This window comes from Gossypium hirsutum, chromosome D01, assembly GCF_007990345.1.
Source record: "Gossypium hirsutum isolate 1008001.06 chromosome D01, Gossypium_hirsutum_v2.1, whole genome shotgun sequence".
Classification (NCBI taxonomy): Eukaryota; Viridiplantae; Streptophyta; class Magnoliopsida; order Malvales; family Malvaceae; genus Gossypium; species Gossypium hirsutum.
This window is the reverse complement of record NC_053437.1, coordinates 4,888,884-4,913,452: the sequence shown is the minus strand read 5'-3', so window position 1 is coordinate 4,913,452 and position 24,569 is coordinate 4,888,884. Positions and strand designations below refer to the sequence as shown.

The 24,569-nt window shown below is 31.1% G+C and overlaps 1 protein-coding gene and 1 long non-coding RNA gene across 2 annotated transcripts; one reads left to right on the top strand and one right to left on the bottom strand.

The window, feature by feature from the left end:
- The first annotated feature begins 14,726 nt into the window (after positions 1 to 14,726).
- On the top strand, positions 14,727 to 15,979 carry LOC107928107 (uncharacterized). The gene is made up of 2 exons (XR_001692555.2): positions 14,727 to 15,455; positions 15,765 to 15,979. It is a non-coding gene; the product is annotated as an uncharacterized lncRNA (long non-coding RNA).
- A 115-nt stretch (positions 15,980 to 16,094) lies between these two features.
- On the bottom strand, positions 16,095 to 24,213 carry LOC107928106 (probable LRR receptor-like serine/threonine-protein kinase At1g53430). Its single transcript, XM_016859281.2, has 24 exons — positions 23,679 to 24,213; positions 21,669 to 21,840; positions 21,457 to 21,528; positions 21,279 to 21,347; positions 21,104 to 21,175; positions 20,949 to 21,020; positions 20,750 to 20,821; positions 20,593 to 20,664; positions 20,408 to 20,479; positions 20,225 to 20,296; positions 20,063 to 20,134; positions 19,832 to 19,903; positions 19,642 to 19,707; positions 19,473 to 19,532; positions 19,333 to 19,374; positions 19,182 to 19,231; positions 18,723 to 19,084; positions 18,414 to 18,609; positions 18,191 to 18,331; positions 17,919 to 18,037; positions 17,344 to 17,554; positions 17,019 to 17,256; positions 16,739 to 16,889; positions 16,095 to 16,649 (listed from the first exon to the last, which is right to left on the bottom strand). The coding sequence occupies exons 1-24, from the start codon at positions 23,791 to 23,793 to the stop codon at positions 16,242 to 16,244; spliced, it is 3,048 nt and encodes a 1,015-aa protein (XP_016714770.1). The 5' UTR covers positions 23,794 to 24,213; the 3' UTR covers positions 16,095 to 16,241.
- Between the last annotated feature and the right edge of the window lie 356 nt (positions 24,214 to 24,569).

Sequence of the window (24,569 nt, the reverse complement as noted above, 5' to 3'; positions counted from 1 at the left end):
ACTAAAATAATGTAAAATAATAAAATACAAAAATAATATATTTTTATTGAAAGGAATAAAATCCAGGAAAAAATACAAACAAATGGCCAAAATAAGAGTTTTTTTAATTTAAATAAAAAACACGTTAAATGAATAGATTTCAAACATAATGAACTAAAATAATGTAAAAATAATAAAATTAGAAAATAGTATATTTTTTTAAAGTAATAAATTCCGGGAAAAAAATACGAACAAAGGGTCAAAATAAGGGTTTTTTAAAATTTATTTAAAAAACATAGTAAATTAATACACTTCAAAAAAAATGTAAAATAATAAAATAAAAAAATAATATATTTTCATTGAAAATAATAAAACTCGGGAAAAAATACAAACAAAGGGACGGAATATGGGTTTTTTAAAAATTTTAAATAAAAAACACACTAAATGAATACATTTCAGACATAATGTACTAAAATAATGTAAAATAATAAAATTAGAAAATAGTTTTTTTAAAGTAATAAAATATTGGGGAAAAAATAAGAATAAAGAGCCAAAATAAGGGTTTTTTTAAAATTTATTTAAAAAACACAGTAAATTAATACATTTCAAACATAATGTACTAAAATAATGTAAAATAATAAAATACGAAAATAATATATTTTTATTGAAAATAATAAAATCCTGAAAAAAAATGAATAAATGGCCGAAATAAAGATTTTTTTTAATTTAAATAAAAACACACTAAATGAATACATTTCAAACATAATGTACAAAAATAATGTAAAATAATAAAATTAGAAAATAGTATAGTTTTTAAAAGTAATAAAATCAGGGGAAAAAAACGAACAAATGGCTGAAATACGAACATGTTGGTGTCGCCTCTGCCACAGGCACCATTGGTGCCGCCTGTGGCAGGCCCTCCATTCAGATTTTAACTGTTTTGTTTTTTTATATTTTTTGGTAAATAAAAAAAATTATATTATTTTGATATTTTTTTTATTTTTTAGTATTATTTTAGTAAAAATACCCTATTATTATATTGTATATACATATATAAACTAAAGAAACAAAAGAAAGGAAATAGAAACAGAATAGGGGACGAAATAGAAAGAAAAGAAAATAAGAAATTTACAGCACGTTTGGTTCGTTGTATTGGAATAGAGGCGTAATGGAATAGAGGCGTAATGGAATAGAGGTGTAATGGAATAGAGGTGTAATAGCAAATCAATTGTTTGGTTGAATGTAATGGAATAGAGGCGTAATAGTATTCTTGTGTTTGGTTGAATGAAATAGAGGTGTAATAGCATAATGGAAAAAACTAAAATGACTAGAATACCCTTAGCATAAATTTGTTTTGGTAAATGATTATTATTATTATTGTTATTTAAATTTTAATAAGATTATTAATATCAATAATAAATAATTTAATCATATTTAAACATAATTATTATTAAATATATTATAATTAAAATATATAATTTAATAAAATTCTTAATAATCAATATTCTTATATGAATTTACTCAAATCATAATATATGATACTATAAAATATAAATTAACATAATTATTATTAAATATATTATAATTAAAATATATAATTTAATAAAATTCTTAATAATTAATATTCTTATATGAATTTACTCAAATCATAATATATGATACTATAAAAGATAATTTGAAATAATTAATATTAAATATATTTTAATTAAAATATATGATTTAATAAAATTTAAATAATTATAACTAATAAATTATCTTATATGAATTTGTATAATTTAAAATAATTATTATTACATAAAATTTAATAATAATATATAATTTCATAAAATTCTTGATAATAAATTTTCTTATATGAATTTATACAATTTAAATAATTAATATTAAATATAATTTAATAATGATATATAATTCATAAAATTCTTAATAATAAAATGTTCTTATATGAATTTACTAAAATCAGAATATAACTTGAGAATTATATTCTGCATAAACATAATTAACTTATATTAAGAAAAGGTTAGATGAAAATGAAATTCTACATCATAATCCATATGTTAAATAGTTTTACAACATCAAAAAGTTTGAACATTGATTTTAATGGTGAGAAAGAAATCTTCTGACCCATTCCAATCGCGCAACAGAAGGTAAACTAAAGAAAACGATCATTTGAGTTGGATGATCTGGAATTTTACTCAAAGCTTCATACCGCTGATCGTCGGTTAAACCTTCAATTTCCCATAAGGTTGAATATAAATTTGAAGCTTTCTCTTCCATCTTTTGATATTCTTCTGACTTCTGCAGAACTACCACCTCGGAGGCAATACTCCTACTGATTTGATCGCCAACGGCCTTGATGTTTTCGGCCAATAAAGTGGCAGCCTCATCAAATGAAGAATACATATTATCACGAGCATCAGATTTCTTCTTTCTCTTGTTTGAAGATGAGGAACCCCCTTGGTCTCTATCTCTTCGCGGCTCCGGACCAGAAACATCTATGTCGTCCAAAGAGACGTCAGCTTCGTAGTCATAGAATGTGTTTCTCTCTTCATTCATATCTGTAGTACGTACATCCTCAGCATTTATTTCTTGAAGAACATCAGCAGCTGTTTGAGCATCTTTCCTAGTTGCTCGATCTCTTGCGTATATGGCAATAAGCTGGTCGTAGTAAGGGAAAGTACGATGTCTGAGTTGAGCGGCTTCTTTTTGACTCTAAAAAAAATGAGGAAATCATATTAGTTATAAGTTTGTAAAAAAACAAATAAAGACTTGAAATATATTTTACCTTTAAATAGGAGTCCCAAACTACATCTTCAGCAACAACGAGCTGCCTATGCTCGTCCCAACCAAAACCGCTATTGTTTTGGCCATTAAGCATGTCATAGACGATTGACCATTCCCTTTTTAGTAACCTAATCCTCGATCCAATATTTGGTTTCGCCTTCAACATTGCATTTGGTAAAGCCTTTTCTAGCATTTTTTCCAACTCGTTCAAATAACCGACTTTGAACCCGGTATCAGCATTAAATGTTCCAACATTGTGCAAGTCCACCATGCAAGAAACCAAGGCTACATCTTCTTCTGGAACCCATTTTCTTTTGGTTCCTCGAGAAGCTTGAGAAGAAGCATGTGATTGTGGAACACCTGACATAATTATCTTAAGAAAAAAACAAATTAACATTATTTACTATTTTTAATATCATGAATCAAAAGGTGAACAGTTTATAAAATTATATCGTTAGTTCAATATCATGAATCAAAAGCTCAATACTAAATTTAAAATTATAACACATGCTGAATGAAAAGAAATTAAATTATAATTCAACAAATTTAGTACAATACAGAATTTTATTCAAACACCACAAAATTTTCATAAACTAGATACATAAAATAACATCAACAAATTAAGTCAAACTCAATTTGTCCCTAAACCTAACTAATTTCTAGATGCTTGCCATTCATCGAACATTTAGTTGGCTAGTTCCATCCTCCAAGTAGCCCAAGCATCCGATGGATGAATAATTGTGATATTCGGTTCATCGTCATCCACCACATTACTAGGTAATCTTTCTCCCACCTCCGCTTCAATGGGATCAATACTCATATGGGTTCAAATAAAATTATGGAGCAAACAACATGCAATAATAATTCTGTTGTGCACCCTTACAGGATAGAACGATGGACTCCTAAGTATTCCCCATCTAAGTTTTAATAACCCAAAGCATCTTTCAATAACATTACTTGTTGAGGCATGTTTCATATTAAAAAACTCTTGCGGAGAACTTGGCTGATAACCATGACGCCACTCGTTCAAGTGATATCGTTGTCCTCTAAAAGGTGCAAGAAATCCCTCACAATTTGTGTATCCAGCATCAACTAGATAATAACAACCTATAAAATATTTTTTTTAAATAATTAATTCAGCACAAAAAGTTTGATCTTAATGAACAATATCAAAGTCCTCTAACTATCCGCTTTACCATGAGGAACTTTTAGTCCATGTCTTCTACTAATGGCATCTCGAAGAACCCGTCCATCGGGAACTAAACCTTCCCAACCAGGAAGAACATAAACAAATTGCATCTCAGGTGTACAAACACCTAGCATATTTGTTACTATGTCACCATTTCGCGTTCGATAACTAGGTTTATCAACTGTTGGAACCCTAATCTTGATGTGGGTTCCATCAAGAGCACCTAAGCAATTCTATATCACATGATATAAAACCTTGAGTTAGAAGACTAATTTAAATCTAAATCAACTAAATGTTGTACAAGCTATATATAAAACTCAGTCCAATACCTTAAACCATTTCCACCTTGTGTCAGAAGAATCAGCTATAATTGGCTCCGGCTTTTTAAATAACACATCTTGTAAGCGTATTACAGCATTTAAAACACTATGAAATGCTCTGCTAACAGTTTCCCCGGACCTTCTAAAGTGATGCTTGATAACTCGATTTTTCAGGTGATGGGAGATGATATGTAAAAACATTGCTACTTGCTCATCAACAAACATGTTTCTTGACGACTTCAATCCCTCTATGGATTCTAACATCTCACATAGTTTAAAAAAGGCAATTCTATTCATCCTAACTTGTTCAATACAAGTCTCGTCACTAGCATATACAAGCCTTTTCACATAATCTCGTTTTGCATAAAAATCTAAGGTATAGGACCTAATCCTTGATCTATAAGTCTGTAGGCTAAGGCTGGCACCCATTCTAAATAAGAACCAAATCGCAATTCTACAGATTTCCAACCATATTGTCAATACAATACCAATTCTTTTACGCCTCACACTTTGTGCAATTAAAGGCAGACGAGCCATTACTGCAACATATTAAAATTAGAACACACTATCAAAGAATTGAAGTTTCAATTACACATTATACCTAAAAAAATATACAATATTAATTTAGAACACACTATCAAAGAATTAAAGCTGCAATTACACATTATCAAATAAAAATAAACAATATTAATTTAGAACACACGAAGCAAAAAATTATCTATTCTATTTTGATATCTTTGCAACTTTAATTTCATTTCTTTATCAATCACCCAAACAGTAAAGAAATTATAAAGCATGTATAATTGGCCTAAAATTAATTGTTGGTATATGTATAATTGACCTAAAATTAATTGTCGATATTTGTTAGATTATAACTAAACTCATTATAATTTAAAATTATAAAGCATGTTCAAAGTTTGAACATTGACCTAAAATTAGGGTTATATTTTTAAAGCTATATATAAAGTTTACTTGTTATGTTTTAATACATAATCTTATATACAATCAATGTATCAAATATAAATTTTATAAAAATAATTGAGAGACAAACAAATTAAAAATGAGAGCAACTAGGTTTTATGTATATATATGTACGTAGTCCATGTTAGGGCTAGAGAATTAAGAGGCAAAGAGCTATATTGGTTTTGGAATGAAAAAATTGGTACAAACTGCAATAAAAGCTGAAATTAGGGGAAGAAAAAGCTAAAGTCCACAATGTAGGTAAAGGACTTAATTAATACAACAAACATGGATGTTTGTGGGAACCCATGTTTTATTTTTCAGCATCTGCTTTATTTTGTGTCATTGAAGTTAGGGTTTTCTGACTTCTTTAGCTTCATTTAAGAATTTATGATATAAAATTTCTTTTAATTCTTTTTTCATCAATTAATTTGGGGTACCCTTCTAGGCCAATGCCCACATGCCTTCATTTATTGCTATTATTTTGTTCTTTCATCATTTGTGGTTCTCTTGGTTACTTCCCCAACTTTTTAGGTACCATGAATATACCATTCCTTCATGCTAATTTATTTTGTGCTTATCCATATTCTCACCTATATTTTAATATACCTTAAATAACATAAATAAAATTTTTATTTGAGCTTAAAGTTAGCACAATTTATTTTAATAATGTTTAAATTTGAACGAGATCTTTGAAAGTATCAAAATCGTTAAATAAAGATCATAATTGATATTAATACAAGAATTGGTACTAAAGTTTGATATCATTTTTCTAATAACGATCTCATCATTTTTTGATCCATGTAGTACTCATCATTTTTTTATCCATGTAGTACTCACATTTTTTGATATTTATACAAGAATTGGTACACCATTATCTTTAAGTATCAAAATATTTATCAAATACAAATAATAGATTAAAAAAGAAAAAACACAAGTACCAAATTATATATTGCTCCTTTTTATAACAATATTCTGTCCATGAATTTGTAATGTACAAGTACTTTAACTTACCTACAAGATTGAAATCATAAGGTCTTTGATATCTATGTTCAAGTAGTAAATTCTCAACAGTGCATTATAGTGATTAGTTTTATTGATAATTATTCAAAATGCACTAATTTACTTGTACTTATTAAAGAAACACACATATGCATGGATAGATTGATTGCTAGCCTCCTAAATGATATCAAGGACTCCCCTAAAAATAACCACTCCCGCTTTCTATCCAATAATTAAGACACTATTTCACTGCAAATCACACACACACACACATAAAAGAAGAGAAAAACAAAAGGATAGACATGACAAAGACCTTTCACATTCATAACTTTTGAAAATTCAACAAACAGAAAAGTGGAACCCTAGTGAACAAAATAGACTGTAAAAGGAGAATGAAAAAGGAAAGAAAGAAAATTGCATTAAGTGGACTTTAGCTCAAACCTGTCTAGCATATCAGTAAAAACAAAGTTTGGACTATAGTGCAATATTAAGAAGTATATGCATGTGTTTAGGAATTAGAAATAAGATTAATATAAGATCATGGAAAATTAAAAAATGTGATAATTTGTGGACAATATCATATAAAGAATAACTCAGTGTATCTAAAAAGGATGTGGGGGCAGGGGGAAATACTTTATCTTCAATATAGTTCATATATTATATTGATGATATTCCATTAAAGCAACTTTTAAACCTTAAGTCCACTCCACCAGTTAATTTATATATAGTATTTCAAACCTGCTCCCTTCATACTTTTCAGTAAAAAGATCGAAAAAGGTAAATTTCATAAATAAGAAAATTACATTAACAGATAATGTAACAGATATTTTCATGGAAAAACTTGTGGGGATAGAAAAACAGAATACCTTTTGGCAATGAATTTGAAAAAGGAATAAACTTGATGAAACAAATTATAAAATAAAAAGAACAATGTAATGTTTCAATGTAATCTTTGGTTCTTACTATATAATTAGAAACATTATCTTACGACAGTATCATCTGTTAAGCCTAATCCGACTATTCTTTTCAAAGGATTGTCGGTCCTATGCTGATGAATAAAGACATACATGCATAATTTTCCCTTAATAACACTACAATTCAATAGCCCCATCCATCCATATTAAAGCAAGCAACACTATCAACAAACAACAGCTATCATTTCTTAAGCCTAACCAACAACACAAAACACATCAACAAACAACAGACAACAGTCATCAATTCTTAAGCCAAGGCACCTTATCAACAAACAACAGTCATCAATTCTTAAGCCTAATCCGAAAATTGTTTCTCCTGAACGGAATGCTGTCCTATGCAAAAGAGTATACATGAAATGCATACTTAGCCCTTAACTAGAGTAGGATTCAATATACAAATCCCGTCCATATTAAGAAACAGCAATAGAAACATGCAATCGGGGAAAACTACATTTCAATTGGACATGCAATACAAACAAAATAACTATGGAAAACTAACCTGTAAATGAGCAAATCGGGGCACAGTGCGATGAAGAAGAATCTGTAATGAGAAAAGGGGAAACCGATTACATGCAGTTACTGATTAATGAGAAAAGGGCACTAACAAGGCAGTGATTCGAATCTGCTTACATGCAGAAAAAACAAAAGACAGTAACAAGGTTGACAGAGAGTTAGAAACCTTTACCTTTCAGTTGCAGTGACTCGGAAACCCACCAACTGAGAGCAATCGAAAGGGTGACAGAGAGAGAAGAAAAGAAAAGGTTGACTGGTTGAGAAGGCCAAGAGGTTGACTAGTTGAGAAGGCCAAGCGTAATGTTGTAAAGAAAAAGAAAAGAGGCGTAATAGCAAATCGGCAGAAACTGGCAAATCGGCAGAAAAGAAAAGAAAAGAAACAGAGGGAGCAAATCGGCAGAAAAGAAAAGAAAAGAAACAGAGGGAGCAAATCAGCAGAAGCTAGAAGGGACAGAAGAGAAACAAAAGGGAAGCCGATGGGATGGTAAAACAGGGAGGGTAAACTGAAACGGCGCCTAATCTGGGCAAAAGGGACGGATTACAAATCAGTGGATTTCACCGATTAGGTCAGTAATGTATTAAAATGGTATTAGCAATACCATGAACCAAACATGCTGTAAATTTTATTGAGTAAAAGTGTGAATTGGGGATTGAGTTAATAGAATTTCTAACTAGAAGTGGGAGATAGATTAAATTTTAGAATAATTTATAAATTTTGTAAAATAGAGACTAAATTGAAAGAAATTTGAAATTATGATTTTTATGCTGAAAATTTGTTGTTAAGTTTAAGTTTAGTTAAAATTTGAGTAGAAATAAGGTATAAATTGAGGTAGAAAATGGATGAATTTAGTTAGGACTAAGTTGAAATTAAGGTAGAAATTGAATAGAAATTCAAGTATTTAATATGAATTAATGTTGTATTAATCATTGTAGATTTATTTTAATTTTCGTAGCTAACAAAGAACCAGAGGTATCGGCTCAAAAATGAAAGGAGGAGATTACCAAGGAGTAAATCAAGAATTTCGGGTTTGTATTACTATAATTCGAATTTATTATTAATTATTGAATTTTAATTAAAATGCTTGGTAAGTGAAATTGAGGTGAGTTTGATATTATTTGAACAAAAGTGAATTAAATTATGACTATGTATGGATATGTGAATTGTGTATGGTTTGAAAAATGGATTGAATTGAATCGAAGTATGATTATATGTGATTATCTGATATGTGTATTGATTAGATATTGAAAGGAAATTTTATATCCTATTAACTAGTCGGATATAGTTGGCATGCCATAGGATTGGAAGAGTTTAGGAATTCTTCGACCTTGAGTCAATGAGACACTGGGTGTCATTATATTTCTTCGGATAGGTTCGATGAGGTATTGGGTACCAACTTTCTTCGGCTTTGCCGATGAGACACTGGGTGTCAACTATATTGCTTCGAACTATCCGAAGAGGCACTGGGTGTCATTCTGGTGTGTTTGGTTAGATCCATGTATCTGCCAAGGTCCGAGTTTTATTAATAAGGGTGAATAAATAAAATAAAGAATCAAATGAATTTGATAGATTGAATTATTGAAAGAAATGAGAAAATTGAATTGTGAATTGAAATTGAGATTGGAAATGGAAGGCACGAACTAAATGTTCATGAAGTGAATGGAATTGAAGCTTATGATATGTGATTGTAATTGATTAATAGCTAAAATTTGAGTTGCTATTGTTGATGAATGAAAGTTTAAGAATGTATTAGCACTTGAGAAATTTAATTGTTACATATTTGATATTATATTACATTAATTGTTATTATAATTTGAATTATGGTAATATCACTGAGTATACCCATACTCAGCGCACGGTTGTTTCGTGCGCAGGTCAGTAGAAGTCAAAAGTCTCGGTTCAACATCTAGAGTAATCCCGACCTCAAAGATACTCGGTGATGTGTCTTTCTTTTTGATAAATGTGGCATGTACCTAAGTTAAAAGTATGAGTCAAGATAGTTATAGTTTGGGTGTAAATGATATAAAATGGTGGTTTGGATACTTGGTTTAATAAAATGGAAATAGAATTATCATGATATGTTTGATATATTTGGTAACAAGTTGAAGCAGAATGAATGAAGTTTATTAATTAAATTTAAATAATATATGTGAATGTATATTTAGTAAATTACTAAGTTGATGTTAGGGCATGTTTTAAGTGTATTTGAATATGAAAATTGTATGGATTGTGATATTGATTTTGAATTGGTTGTGGTTTGAAACTGCAGGGAAGGTTAGATATTTATAAAGGGGTTATATTGAGTTTAATAATAATAATAATAATAATAATAATAATAATAATAAAGTATGAAAAAATTTCGGAGCACCCAAACAAGTCTCGAAAAATGTCCGATAGGTCCGGTAATGCTTTGTAACCCTATTCTGACAACAATTTAGGGTTAAGGGGTGTTACAATAACACTCATACTAACCTAGGGATTTGAACATAGGACCTCTCACACCTCAATTTCCTTACCACTCGAACCAGCAAGCTCATTCTAAAATGAATTAACAAACAATTTAACATAAACTCACTCAACAAGAGTAAGGCTATGATTAGAAAAATATCAATATTTGGCAAAGATGAGACTTAAACCCAAGACCTAACACACACCCCCAAAACACTTAACCACTAAAGCAGATACACATTTGTGTCAAATATTTATAGAAACAAAAATAAATTATTCAGGGCTTTACATATGATTTGAGGCTTGTCTAGGTTTTGTATAATGTTCGTTTACAGCACTTTAATTTGTTCAATGAAAAATTGTTTTTGGGAGAGAGTGCAAACTGAATTGTAAATATTATTGAGTGTTTACTATCTAAGTTCTCAAGGGGAAGATTCGAAGTGAGTGTTCCAGTCCTTAGATACAAAGGCGATATCACTATACTTAATGCGCGATAGAGTGTAGATCACTTGTTGTATTGTGGTTTAAAGATTATAAAATTACCCACTAAGTTAGGCTTCATAGGCGTAGAGAAATCGAACTAGATAAATAAACCTTAGTATTCTTTGTGTTTTTGTTTTCACAATTTTTGCAGTACGAAGCCGTAAAGACCACAACAATCAAGAACTTTCATTAACAATTTTCATATTAAACAAACTTCAATTGTAGATAGCAACAAATTTTATTTATCATTGTTATTTTTATCTCATCTTTTTCCAATTGGATAAAAAATTACAACTTTTTAATCCTAAATTATTGAAATTATATAAATAATATTACTTATTTCGCATAGGGTACTAAAAGTTGACCTTTTAATTGTGTATAAAAACATATTAAATTATTGATTTATGAGTGAGTATATTCTAGTAGTATATTTTTTTTTATTTCATAAGTTTTCTTAAAGAATTGACATGCATCTCTTTTTTTAAATATTTATTTTTTAATATCTTACTATAATGGTATAGGATACTTGTCAACTTTTAACCTTATTTGTAGAATCCAAAAATTCCACTAAGTACCAAATATTTTGTCTTAATTTAAACAATTTTTTCTAAATCAATGTTTTTCATTAGTTTCTTCATTTAACTTTCAATTATTTTCTATCTTATATTTTTGTTTTTTAATTTTTTTGCTTTCATATAAATGCAATTAATTATCTTATTTCTTTTCTTTTCTTTTCTTTTTATTTGAATATTTTTCTCCCATTTTTCACCATTCAAAACTGTATAATTATTTAATAAATTGTTAAATACAATTATGTGTAAAATTTATAATAAGGTGACTTAATGTTTCATGAATTTATCTGATCATGTTAAATCATATTTTCTAAATAAAATTTATTAAGATAATATATATATATATTTTTTCTCGCATGGATTTAAAGCCAGTAGCTCTCACTTTTCCCTAAGAAGCGGGTCTTCTTGAAAACATATCTTTAATATAGTGATTCAACATGCTTTGCTTGCCCGGTGCAGTCCAGGTGTGCAATCTTAAGTCTTTCAGCTGTGGTCCCTGAACATTCATATCAACAATTATGAAAGAAGACTAATATGTATGTTAAAGGTTGATTTTCTATCATCTTTTTTGAACTAATTAATATAATTTTATTTATTTATTATATTATTGAATTTGGAACTATACATATCTTGATTTATCATATTTATAAGAATTTTATTTTTACTATTATATTTGGTTAAATAAATTTACATTATAAGAAAATTTATCATACTTATAAACAAAATTTATGATTTAATTGAAGGACTTTTATTAAATGAATTTATATAATAAATAAATTATTGAATTTTATATTGAATTACTTTATATTTAAATCATTAAGTTTTCATTAATAAAAAAGGTCAAAAAAAACAAATATTTATTTATATATAATACTTCATATTTTACATTTTATAAAATATAAATTTATATAATCGAATGTAATATATTATATATGGAAGCTATTATGGTCAATTTATTAATTTTTAATTAAGAAAATAAAAAATAAATAAAATTAAACAGTGAAGAGTTTAATTCACAACTTTCCAAGTTTCATGATCTTGAGCCTAATTCATCATTGCATTACGGACTTAAACTTCAACCAAGTAAATTGTGTGACTTTAGATGAAGAATTTGCTTCAATTTGTTTAAGTCAAACTTGAGCCTTTATAGTTTGAATTCTTTTAAGACATTCACACTAGAAAGCAACTAAACGAAACAAGTAAACAGCAAGAAAACTCAAAAAAAAAGTTTTCGACCTAATGCTCTCAATATATTGATTAGTCGATACCAATAAAAATGTGGAAGACCTCTATTTATAATTGAACTCACTTATAACAACGGTACAAATTAAATTACATCAACTACTCACATTCAAAACTATAATAAATTACCTTGCTAAAATACAAGTTGTTGAAGTCTTTACTAGATCATGAGACTTAAAAGTAGATTAGCATTGTAGAAAATTCAAGTATAGATCACTCTTGATGGATCAAAATAAGCCCAATTTACTCATAAGAACAACTTAGGTTAGTAATGCGTGCCTTAATCACGAGATTGTACGCATGTTGTCACAATTGCACCTCCATAACGAAAATCTATAGATTGGTTCGACACATTGATTAACTCAATGACTAAATTTAACCTTTTTTTTCTTTTCTTTTTGCAATTTACTCAAAAGAAATCTGGTTTATATTACAAAACAATCTAATTTAAGTTTACAATTATCCATGTATCGGGTTATCCACATAAGCCCAAAAATCTACTTAAAATATGAGAGGATTTGACTGAGTAGAAAAATGTTGAAAAATAAGCTCGGGCAAAGTGTAAGCCTATTTTATTATTCAAGCCAAGCTCAGGCAAAATTTATAAAGCTCACCCCAACCCGCCTGAATACCTTTATATACTTATAGTTATGAAATTTTAATATACAAATTAACCCCAATCCAAATCTAAATATTGTTTATTCCAAAGTCCAAATCCATCTTTAATAAATAAAACTCAAACACAAGCCCAATTCCAAGCCTAGACTAACCCATTGTTCTTTGTATAGGCTGTTGCATGATCTGCTACAATCCTCGCTTAATGCAGTTTGGAAGGCATGATTTCAGTGAAGTGTCAAGGTCTTTGTAAGTTTGTTTTGCTCAAAACTTCAAACAGAAGTTGGTACAATTGCTCAAAATTTATATTTTATGTATTATCATATTAAAATTTCATTTATTGTTATATTTAAACTTTTAAAATATTTTATATATCATTAAGTTTTACAAATAATCTATATTAGTTACTTAAAAATGTATTTGAAATTTATTTCATATAACATGTTGACACCATTTTTTGATAAAAATGGGGTCGACTTGGATTTTGAAAACAAAAACGAAAATAAGAGTCGCCACCAATCCTTTTTGTTTAGGTGTGATCGAATCACCTTGTAATAAAATATTTTGATTTATCAAAATAATGATTTTGGTCCACGATGATTTAAGAAATCGAGTCCGGAAGTCGGTTACGCACGAGGAAAGGTTAGCACCCTCGATACGCCAAAAAATTAGTACCTAATTGATTAATAAATGTCTAAATGCCGAAATTTGAATTTTCAAAAAGGAATACGATCCCTTTTTTTATTAATTTAAATTTAAATATTATTGGAGTAAATTCAAAAATGAGTAGAAGACCCGCCTATTCCGAAGTAACGAAATGCTACATCCCGTGAGTTGGGACGCGACGTTCAAAACTTTAGGGAATAGCGCAACTTTAATTTCTATTGGAATTTCATATTTTAAAATTAAAGGGAACATTTCACCATTTAAGTTTAATGAGAAAAATTGAAACCCCGTAAGTTAGGGCACGACTTCTCAAATTACCAAAATGCAAAATATCACCTTATCGAGATTTCTTTCATTTTTAAAATCTTAAAAGGATACTTCATAATTTCAATTTAGAGAGAAAATTGAAACCCCGTAAGTTAGGGTACAATTCCTCGAATTCACGAAATACGAAATGTTTCCCTTATTTTAGAAATTTCCTTTTGAATGATAACAAATAAGATATTTGAAGTAAGCATTTATCTTATTTAAAAAAATGATAAAGCAACCTAAGTTGGATAACTACGTTGGGGCTTAATTTACAATACAATGACATGAAATAACAACATAATAATAAACATGGAATAATGATACATGAATAAAATTACACAAATATATGACAATAATATGAAAATACGAGTAAACTAATTATGGTATACATAGTGACAATACACACTCAAGATATATTATTTGAAAACTAGGATTAATAATCAAGGATGAATGAATTAAATAACGTATATAACAATTTCAAAAATAAGTGGTATAGAGTAAATTAAAATAAATAAAATGTAGAGCAAACTTAAAATAATAATAAATGAGTCTCAAATAAATAATATAATAAATGAGTCTCAAATAAATAATAAATGCTTTCATATGTACATTTATGGTATATAAAACTTGAAATAAATAATAATAAATTTAAAATAGTTTAAAATAATATAATACATAAAAGAAAATACTAAATATTAACAACGAAAATACAAATACAATTTAGAGAAAAGAATATATATATAATAGAGATAAAAGGTCAAGGATGTGATTGAAATCAGAATGAAATTAAGGGGGCTAAATTTAAAAAAACAAAGAGGAAAGAGGGACCAATTCGCCACGCGCTGAAAGTATCAGGGAGCGAAGGAGCAAATATCCCAAGCCCCTTATACGCGGCGTTTCAATGCAAATGATCGCACATAGTCAAATGACCTGCTTGAAGCAGAAACAAAACTCGCAGCCCAAATCAAAAAAGAATAAAAAGGTTAGATTGCACTTAAGCGCAAGATGGAGGGACTAAATACATAAATTACCCATAAAGGGCAAGAATAGCACATATTTCCCCCATCAAACGGCGCCGTTTTACAATCCATAAAAGCAAAAATTTGGCCTCTTTTTTTTTCTGCCGTTTCATTTGCTGTCAAAGAACGCAAAAAAATTTAAAAGGGAGGCCCCCTTTCTCTGCTAGGGTTCCAAGGCTAGGAACCCCGCCGCCGTCACGCCTCCACTGCCCGGTGGCCGGAGCCATGCGAGGACGCCTCCTCTCGGCGCATTGAAGCGCGATTGGAGATTGAGGCCCTGAAACGGGGAAACGAGGAGAAGATGGAAAGCCTCTGCCCCTTTCTCAACCCGCGTCCGGCGACGACGAAGGGCCGATGACGACGCCGGATTCAGGGGCCGATTTAGGTGAGTTCCCTTCCCCTTATTTTTTACTTTTGATCTTTTATTATAGCTATTTGAAATAGATTTGCAAAAGAAAGAAAAAAAAGATGAAACAAATAAATAAATCAAAGAACAAAAAAGAAAACGAAGAGGAAAATAGCAAGCATTCAACCTTTTAAAATTCTTATTCGTTTTTTTGATTTCTGATGATCAGTTCGTAAAAAAAAACCTACAAGAGGATCCTCTGGCTTTTATAGCCGAATCCTATGATTAAACTATCCTCTATCTGCCTATTTACTGCCATTGCTGTGGTTGCATTCAATTTCTTTGCAGGTGTCAGAGGCGTGACGATGGCGTGCGAGGAGATGGAGCGGCGCCTTAGGGTTTCCCTTGATATCCGAAAAAATTTTAAGTTTTGTGGGCTGTTGTTGTTGGGCTGGGTTTCTATTTGGGTTGTATTTTGGAGTTTTATTTTTTTGTTTGTTTTTGCCTGGGCAAAATTGGCCCATAACATAACATATATTAAATTATTTAAATATTACTTTTCACTATCATATCAAAAAAATAACATTTTAACCTTCAACCGTAATTTCTGATCATAATATCAAATACTTTTTACAACACTTTTTCGCAAATACTTCTCAACTACAACAGGACAAACCGTTAATCAAACATATTAGTTCATAAAAGAAACTCTTCGTAAAATTGAACAGTCCACTACATTATATCAAAACATTTTCATATATTTTCCATTACAAAGAATCTTAAGTCAGAAAGAATATGAAAGCATGGAATCATTCAAATGTGCTCTCAAGGATTGTTATTGAGGAGCATACTTGATGAAGAATGATCTCGAGTCTCATCCGGTATAGACATTGAAGAATCAGTCCAAGGTCCATCCATCACTGTGCTTCTTGGAGCCTGGCTGTCATGTGAAAACGTCGACACATTCGTTTGGCTGTCATGTGATAGCATCTCGAAGGCTTTAAACCTTGCATCTTGATCCGCATCCTTTCGTTTGATTAATGGAGCTTGGACGGGAGCCTTGCCTTCTATCATACTGACTACAGAAGACATTAATGGCCTTAGAGTTGGTGATGGATTGGTGCATAAAAGAGCCAGGTTAAGCATCCTTAGTGCCTCCTCTTTCGAGTACTTAGAACCGAGACAAGGATCAACAAGCTCTAAAAGGTTCCCTTGTTCTTGCAGGACATAGGCCTAAAAAATCATATTGGTTTTGATTGAAGTTAGCTCAATATGCAGTATGATTGAGGAAAGAAAAAGTTGATAAATAAAGCTTTAATTACCCAATCAAGGAGAAAAACAAATTCCTCCTTTGGCTTGTAATTTGTGTTGCTCTTCCCACTCACAATTTCCAAAAGAACAACACCAAAGCTATAAACATCGGCTTTATCGGTCAAGTAACCCCTCATTGCATATTCAGGTGCCATGTAACCTCTGACAAAAAGACAGAAAATACATGAAATTTGATGTACTATGTGTAAATTACATCATCCTAATACTATGATATTGCTTAGCCATTGGTGAATTCCTTAATGTAGGAAGGCAGAGAGAAACGAGACTTACATTGTTCCAGCTATTCTTGTGCTGATATGAGTGTTCTCTTCTTCATCAAGCTTGGCTAATCCGAAGTCGGAAATCTTAGCATTTAGATCCTTATCGAGCAGCACATTTGTCGCCTTTATATCTCTGTGAACAATTTTGAGTCTTGACTCCTCGTGAAGATAAGCAAGGCCTCTTGCTATTCCCAAGCATATTTTCTTTCTCGTAGACCAATCCAAGTTAAGACGTTGTTCATCACGACCTAAAACAAAATGGAGAGATTGTTAGTCATAATTATCAAACTAGAAAGAGTGATAGCTGTTATCTGAGATGTTAGTGAAGACATTACCAAAAAGGGCACGAGCAAGACTGTTGTTTTCCAAGTACTCATAAATTAGCAACAATTGATTTCCTTCAATACAACAGCCATAAAGCTTCACAAGATTAGGGTGTTGCAATCCAGAAATCATCCCTATCTCAGTCACAAATTCACGATTTCCCTGCTTTGACTTAGAAGATAGTTGCTTGACTGCAACTACTCTACCATCTGGCAGTACACCCTACAATCAAACAGTGAATTTTCAGAAAAAAGTTCAAACACTAATCCTTCTCGGTTATCCCATTTTACCACTAAGATTGGATGTATGTTACAAGCCGAATATATATTAGAGAAGTCCATTAATTTTGATTATCTAATTAAGGCTCAGGGTGTGATTTTATTTCAGTTGATTTATTTCTTTTCTAGAATAGGTTTGCTATTTATGTAATAAGACTAGTCGTAAGGTTTCAGTCTCCCTTTGATGAGCTGAACTATTAATCACAATAATTCGTAACAATGTATCATAATTTAGACATTTCATCTGTATATGGAATATTATAACCATTAGGCTTCCAATCTTAGACTAAAATGATAACAATCATTACCTTGTAAACTGGTCCAAATCCTCCTTCGCCGATCTTATTTGCAGAATCAAAATTATTTGTTGCAGCCTTTATTTGTCTTAAACTGAAATAGCCAGTCTGAAGTTCTAGACCATGAAGTTCTGCAATATGAACAGATCAAAAGATTTAGCCATCATAAAGAAACAGAAACAATAACAGATTCCACTCTTCTTTATGGTCCTAAGAAAGTAATAATATAAAATAATCTGAAAGTAATTATCATGCAAATATTTCTAGTAATTATATAGTCTTACCACTGTTTTCATCGTGTTTGCCCCCCAAGTAACCTGTCAGTCGGAGGATGATCAAGAGCAAGATGAGAATCACACATGAACCGATCACAATACCAGCAATAGCTCCAGCGGATAACCCATTCCCAGTGTCAACCGGGAAGTCTAAAAGAACAAGACAGGAGTCAATAAAATGGGAGGTTAAAAGACTAGCAATAAACTGGTTTTTGAGATGTTATGTACTTACTAGGAGTTATTGTAATAGCAGATATCAATGGCCCATAAACCCCTCTGTCAGGAATGGCAGTAGTTCCTTTCCCTCTCCAGAATAAGTGAATCTCCAACGTACTTCCATTTACATCAACATCAAATTCCCTGACAATGCCCCTACCAACACCACCAGCTTCCTCCATGATGTTGAAATCCTCCAAAACTATTCGACCCTTTATGAATAATCAAGTTGACTTTCAGAGGCTATAATCATATGTTCACATATCTTGAAAAGAAACGAAAGACTTGGAAAAATGGTCCATGAACATAGCTAACGTATACTTACTTGAATTGATACGTCAAATAAACGCCTCCCATGACTCTCAAATGTCTTATTATCAGAATACATAATTTCAGCAAAGTGAAGCTTCACGTGATAATTGCCTCGTAGCAAACATAGGCCATAGTACTTAAGTGATTGAGGTGCAAGGCGTGCAGAATTGTAGAAGGCTGGACCAGTCAGAGCGGATGAAGCTTTTGCAGTGTAATGAGCAGAAGCTTTACCCAAATAAACCCCTGTACTACTATAAGCCCATTTATTTGCTGAATTAAAAAAGTTTGATGGACCAATGGTGCTTAAGTCCTCTTCATAGTCATTTCCATCAACGTTTATATGCTCTCCTCCGCAATTAATAAATAAGGAATGATCTGCAACCGAAAAAGAAACAAGGTTATATCGGATAACTTTCTGATGAAAAAACAAGAAGATTGAATTTAAGTATAAGAAAGAAGTAATTATACTTACGGTTTGGTTTTCTTGGACATGGAAGGTCCTTCCTTAAGCACCATGGAACTCTACAAATTATATTTTTTGTCAGCACCAGTTATTTTTCTTGGTTCAACTAGAACAATTGAAAGGAAAAAAGAAAAAAGTAATAGAAAGCAATAAAACTTACGAGTTGCTATCAGCTGAGGACGACGAACTGGATACTAAGTTCCTGTTAAGTAATAATGGAATAATTATAGAGAATATAGAAGATGTATATATTAAACTTAAATGAACTTGAAACTGTAAGAAAAATATCAAGAGACCTACACTTTTGCTTGTTGGCAACTTGTTTGAGATGAAGAAGTAAAATTGTTGTAAGACAAATCTCTGCAATGAATTTTTTTTCAAAGAAACCGTATATTCCAAAACAGTCAATACAGGCAATCAACATTCTCAACATAAGAAAGAAAAAGTTGTAGCTGGAAGATGGACCGACATGTTCTCATCGCTTTCTAATATCCAATCAGGCACGGGTCCAGTCAATGAGTTGTTAGTCAGAAACCTAAATCATGAAAAATCAACATCTCACTTTTAGTCATACATGAAGCAAAACGGTAACCAACATGGCCTACTGAAAATCAGCTTTTCAATATTCTAATGTTAACAATTTTTGTTTATTGACTTACAAGTAATCCAACTTTGTCAAACTGCGAAGTTCCTGAGGGATCTGTCCGGTTAAGCGGTTGAAGCTTAGGTCCCTATGATCCAAGTCATGTCAACATACATCAGAAAAAGAAAATTAACGGTGAAGAATTGAGAATAAGAGCGTGAAATAATTGTGACGTTGTAATCAATTTGGTTTTCAATATAATCTTCTCAAGCATCTTCAAAAGAACTCCCTCGAGTATGAAACTTACAGCGTTTTTAATGATTTCATATCCCCTATATAGGGAGGGATTGAACCAGTAAGCAAGCAATTCCGAAGTACCCTGAGTCACAAAGTTCAAACAAATCCTCTGATGAGCTAAAAGAACAGAAAAAATGAATAAGATGGAAAGTATTCCTTACACTAAACTCACAATTCTTCCATATCTTTCATTGCCTCCAAATTTGGAACAGCCGAACTTCTCCCACTCAAATCAGTTATCCTCCTGAAATGATGAGATATAAGAAAATTAATCGCCTGTTGTCAAGGATGTTGCTGCCAGACAGGAAGAGAACTAAGCATATAAGGATGAACTGATTAAGGGCAAAAGACTCACAAATCAGTTAAGTTTTTTAACTCAGAAATGGTTGAAGGAATTGGTCCTTCCATTGATGTGCCTTGCATGTCCCTGCAATAAGATTTGAAACTTGTTAAATAACTACAAAATGATTAAAAGAAGAGAAAAATAAAAATAGGGAACAATTTTAAATGAGATTCTCAAACTAAATGATTGGTACTCACAATCTTGTAAGTTTAGTCCAATTCCCTATGAAATCAGGTATCTTCCCAGACAGACTACTTCCATCTATTCGGCTGCAAAACACATTTCAGAAAGGTCAGGAGTTAGCCTGAAATTTTGATGAATTTTCAGATATCCACATTACATATTAACACTTACAAATCAGTTAAGTTCTTCAATTTGCCGAATGATTCAGGTATTGTTCCTGTGAAATTGTTCGAAGAAAGAAGACTGCAGGCGCAGAAAAGTAGTCAGTTACAATTCAAATAAACAAGAACACATATCATGGAAAAGTGGCCATTTAAGCATCAATTCAGACACCTTAAGCTATAAGTTTTGAGGCTAGAAAAGAACTTACAGTCTACTCAAGCGGTCCAAATTTCCTAGGTTAGACGGTAGAGATCCACTAAACAGATTATCTTCCAAAACCCTGAAAATGCAATTCAATTATGAATCAATAAGCTATAACAAAATTCTTTATTCAAACAGACAGATTTATAAATCATGACTTACAGTCCTTCAAGTGTAGGAATATCACCAATTTCCCTAGGGATTGGACCGCTAAGACGGTTCCCCAAAAGTGACCTGAAAAAAGTTACAAAAGGTCAAACAGTTATAGGACTTCATCGATGGCTAAATGATCAAATGGCACTAGCAAAGCACCTAACTCATGAAAAAAAGGACTTACAAACTGGTGAGAGGAAGCTGAGACAAATTCGACGGAAGTGATCCGTTAAGATAGTTGCGAGTAAGATCGCTGTTCAACAAAGGAAACTCTAATCACATATAATGAACTAAAGTCTAATGAAGGATCGAACAGAGAATTGAATTAATGAACCTATAATATTGATGTCAACTGAACTTACATTACTTCCAGATGAGTAAGATTTCCAAGTTCAGGTGGTAGAATTCCAGTCAAATTGTGACCTTTTATCAATCTGTTACACAAAATGAATAAATATTGAAAAGGAAATATATAATTACAGTCATTGGAAGTCTTACTAGTATCAAATTGAGTAAATTTATTGTAAATGTGTAAGTAAATTAATGGTTAAGAAAAGAAAAAAAGAGATCATACATTTGAGTGACATGGCATATGGTGTTGTTTCCATCTGAACAATTACATACAATATGGCTTTCAACAAGATCGGTAGTGGTATAATTCCATGAACTACCAGTGCAAAGGGTTCGATCAATGGTACTAGCATTCGGATGCTGCATCTTTGAAAATACCGTTTGAAGAGTTTGCACTGTTGTGGACAAAGCAGAAAATTAATCAGTAAATACACAAATAGAATAATAGGACCAAGTTCATTTAATATAAGTAATAATGATAAATATAAACAGGAAGGTAAATAATATTGAATTCAAAGTTTCATTAATGTGGTATTTAATGCACATATACACGATCATTTTTTTTTCTAACTTTTCATATATTTGAATGATAAAAAGGCTGAAGCCATAAGAGGTTTGACCCACAAATATATAATAGTCAGATTTGACCATTGCAGTAAGAGTAGCCATGGTCAAACTCCGGCTGCTGCTTTTTCACCTTGTAATTGTCAAACATGTTCAGGTTTCAATAAGTAAATGTCTTATCAAAGATGAGTCCAGCTCAACCTTTTAACCCCCCAAAAAACAATTCACAAAACAAATATAAAGAAATTTATAATTCCCATCTAAATCCAAAAGCACACAATTTTTAACCTATGCTTCATATGCAACAAAACCATGGCCAACCTGCTGCCAGCTATTTATAACTGTATTAAAAACTTAGCATGGGGCAGAGTGGTTAGCCCATTCAAGCAATAATAGCTATATGACAAAGTACACTGCAAAATCAAATACCTATCGTAAACATATCCATCTGATAACATTCTAAGTATTCAAAGTTCATATAATACTGTTGTACTAATTGCTGAGATAAGGTTGACAAGTGATTGGTTGAAGATATGAATGTCAAGAAAATCTGAAAGTTTTTTTAAAATATCTCACATATTTTGACCAAATCAACATAGACAATAATGCAAGCCATAGAGAAAAGTTCCAAATCTAGGCCCTAAGAGTGGGGTCATCTACCATGCCAAATAAATGAATGAAGTTGGCTTATAGATCAAAGTCGAGTTAGAACTTTGAATCACAATCTTTTTTCAAGTATTAACAAGCTCTTTGAAAGTGAACTTCCCTTTTTTTTAATTGACAATTATGCAATCATCGATGCAATGAAAGCAACATATTTAGAATCATATATATAACAAAAAAGAAAAAAAACATGGAGAGAGCCAGTTGAACTGATAGTCCAAGAAAATAAGGATAAGGATAATATCAATAATTATGATAATTATTTGTTTGATTGTTGAGAAAATGTTATGGTTTAAATAAATCTTTAGAATTTTGCTTCAACTAGAAACAATAACATAAAAAATGTGGATAAGGATAAAGCATTGTGTTTTGACATTCTTCCAGTTTCCCAGTAACCAAACAGAACAGAGGCAATACCTTAAAGCAGAAAATGCATCAATATGAGAAAAGTAAAAAAGAGTGAAATTAATTTGAAAGAACATAGTGGCAAAAGAAATTAAAAACAAAGTCCCCAACTTTGATGAACTCTTTTTAACTCTTCCAAGAGTTTCTTCTTCTTTATGTTACCCCTGTTTACCCATCAACCAACCAAAACTTCAAACTAAATTATATAGAGGAAGAGAAAAAAATATTAAGTCCCAAAAGTTCAATCCCACTTGTTTTCTTTGGCTGAAATTCCCAGAAACCAGAAGCATGAAACTAAACAAGCATTATACAAAGCATGGCATCTAACATAATAAGAAAGGTGGTACCCCAGAAACTAGAAACATGATGAGAAACTAAAGATTTCTTTTTCTCTCAAAATCCTCTGTGACCAAATAGAGCAAGATCATTCAAAAAGGAACAACATCCAAATCCTTAAATTTTCTTTTCATGTCTTTTCCCCTCGAATTCTCAGGAACCAAACAGAGTAACAGTAACTTTAACAGTTACAACAAAAAGGAGAAACACCAAAAGAAAAAACTTATAGGGAGTTTTAAAAGAAGTTGGTGGGTTATTTGCATACCTTCAGATTCAGGCAACAGTTGAGCATTTGATCCAAACTCAGTGGAGCAATTCAAAGCCAAAAACCCCAGAAAAAGAACAGAAACCACCTTCACTATAGAAAAAACAAACCCCATTTCCCCTCTTCTTCAACCCCCCAAAATTTTCTCTTCTTTCACTTAACTTTAAAACCAAAAGATATACAACAAACCCTTTAAAACAGCAAAGCAAAACTCAATGTTTCTATGCACTTCGTTGAACTATGCTAATTTCCCTTGAGAAACTAAGGGGAGTAAAAATGGTTATGGTGATAATAAGGAGGACGTTATTAATTTTATTGAAAGCAAAGCAAACAAACGTGGGAAAAAAGGAACATGAGTTGTTTATGTCGGAATTTTTTGTTGTTTTAATGCAAAAGATAAGAAAAAAAAATTTACAAAGTTGATCGTAAAAGAATAGTATGACCAAGAAATGACAATGGAAGGCGGGGTGTTAGAATGGAAGCCGCCAGATAGGGCCTTCTATATCAACGGGCGCTGTCACACGCTTTGCTTTTATGGTGCCCGCCCCCAATTTTTTTATAAATGACACTTTATAGAGCAGATAAAAATCTATATATTTATATAGATATATGTGTCCTCATCACCTTCTAACTTTTCAAATAATTATAAAGTAGAATCAAATAATTACAAGTATAAATAAATTAAAATTTAGCATAATTCATATTAGAATAGATTAAGATCAACATATAATGACTGCACATAGTGAAATTCAGAGACCAACATATATAATTGCACATGATAGATCTCAAATTTAAATACTCAAAACCCAAGATCTTTACATTTGCTAACAGAGTCAAGGCCTTATGGGCTATTATTATATAATTGTATATAAACTTGATCACGGGTCGAGC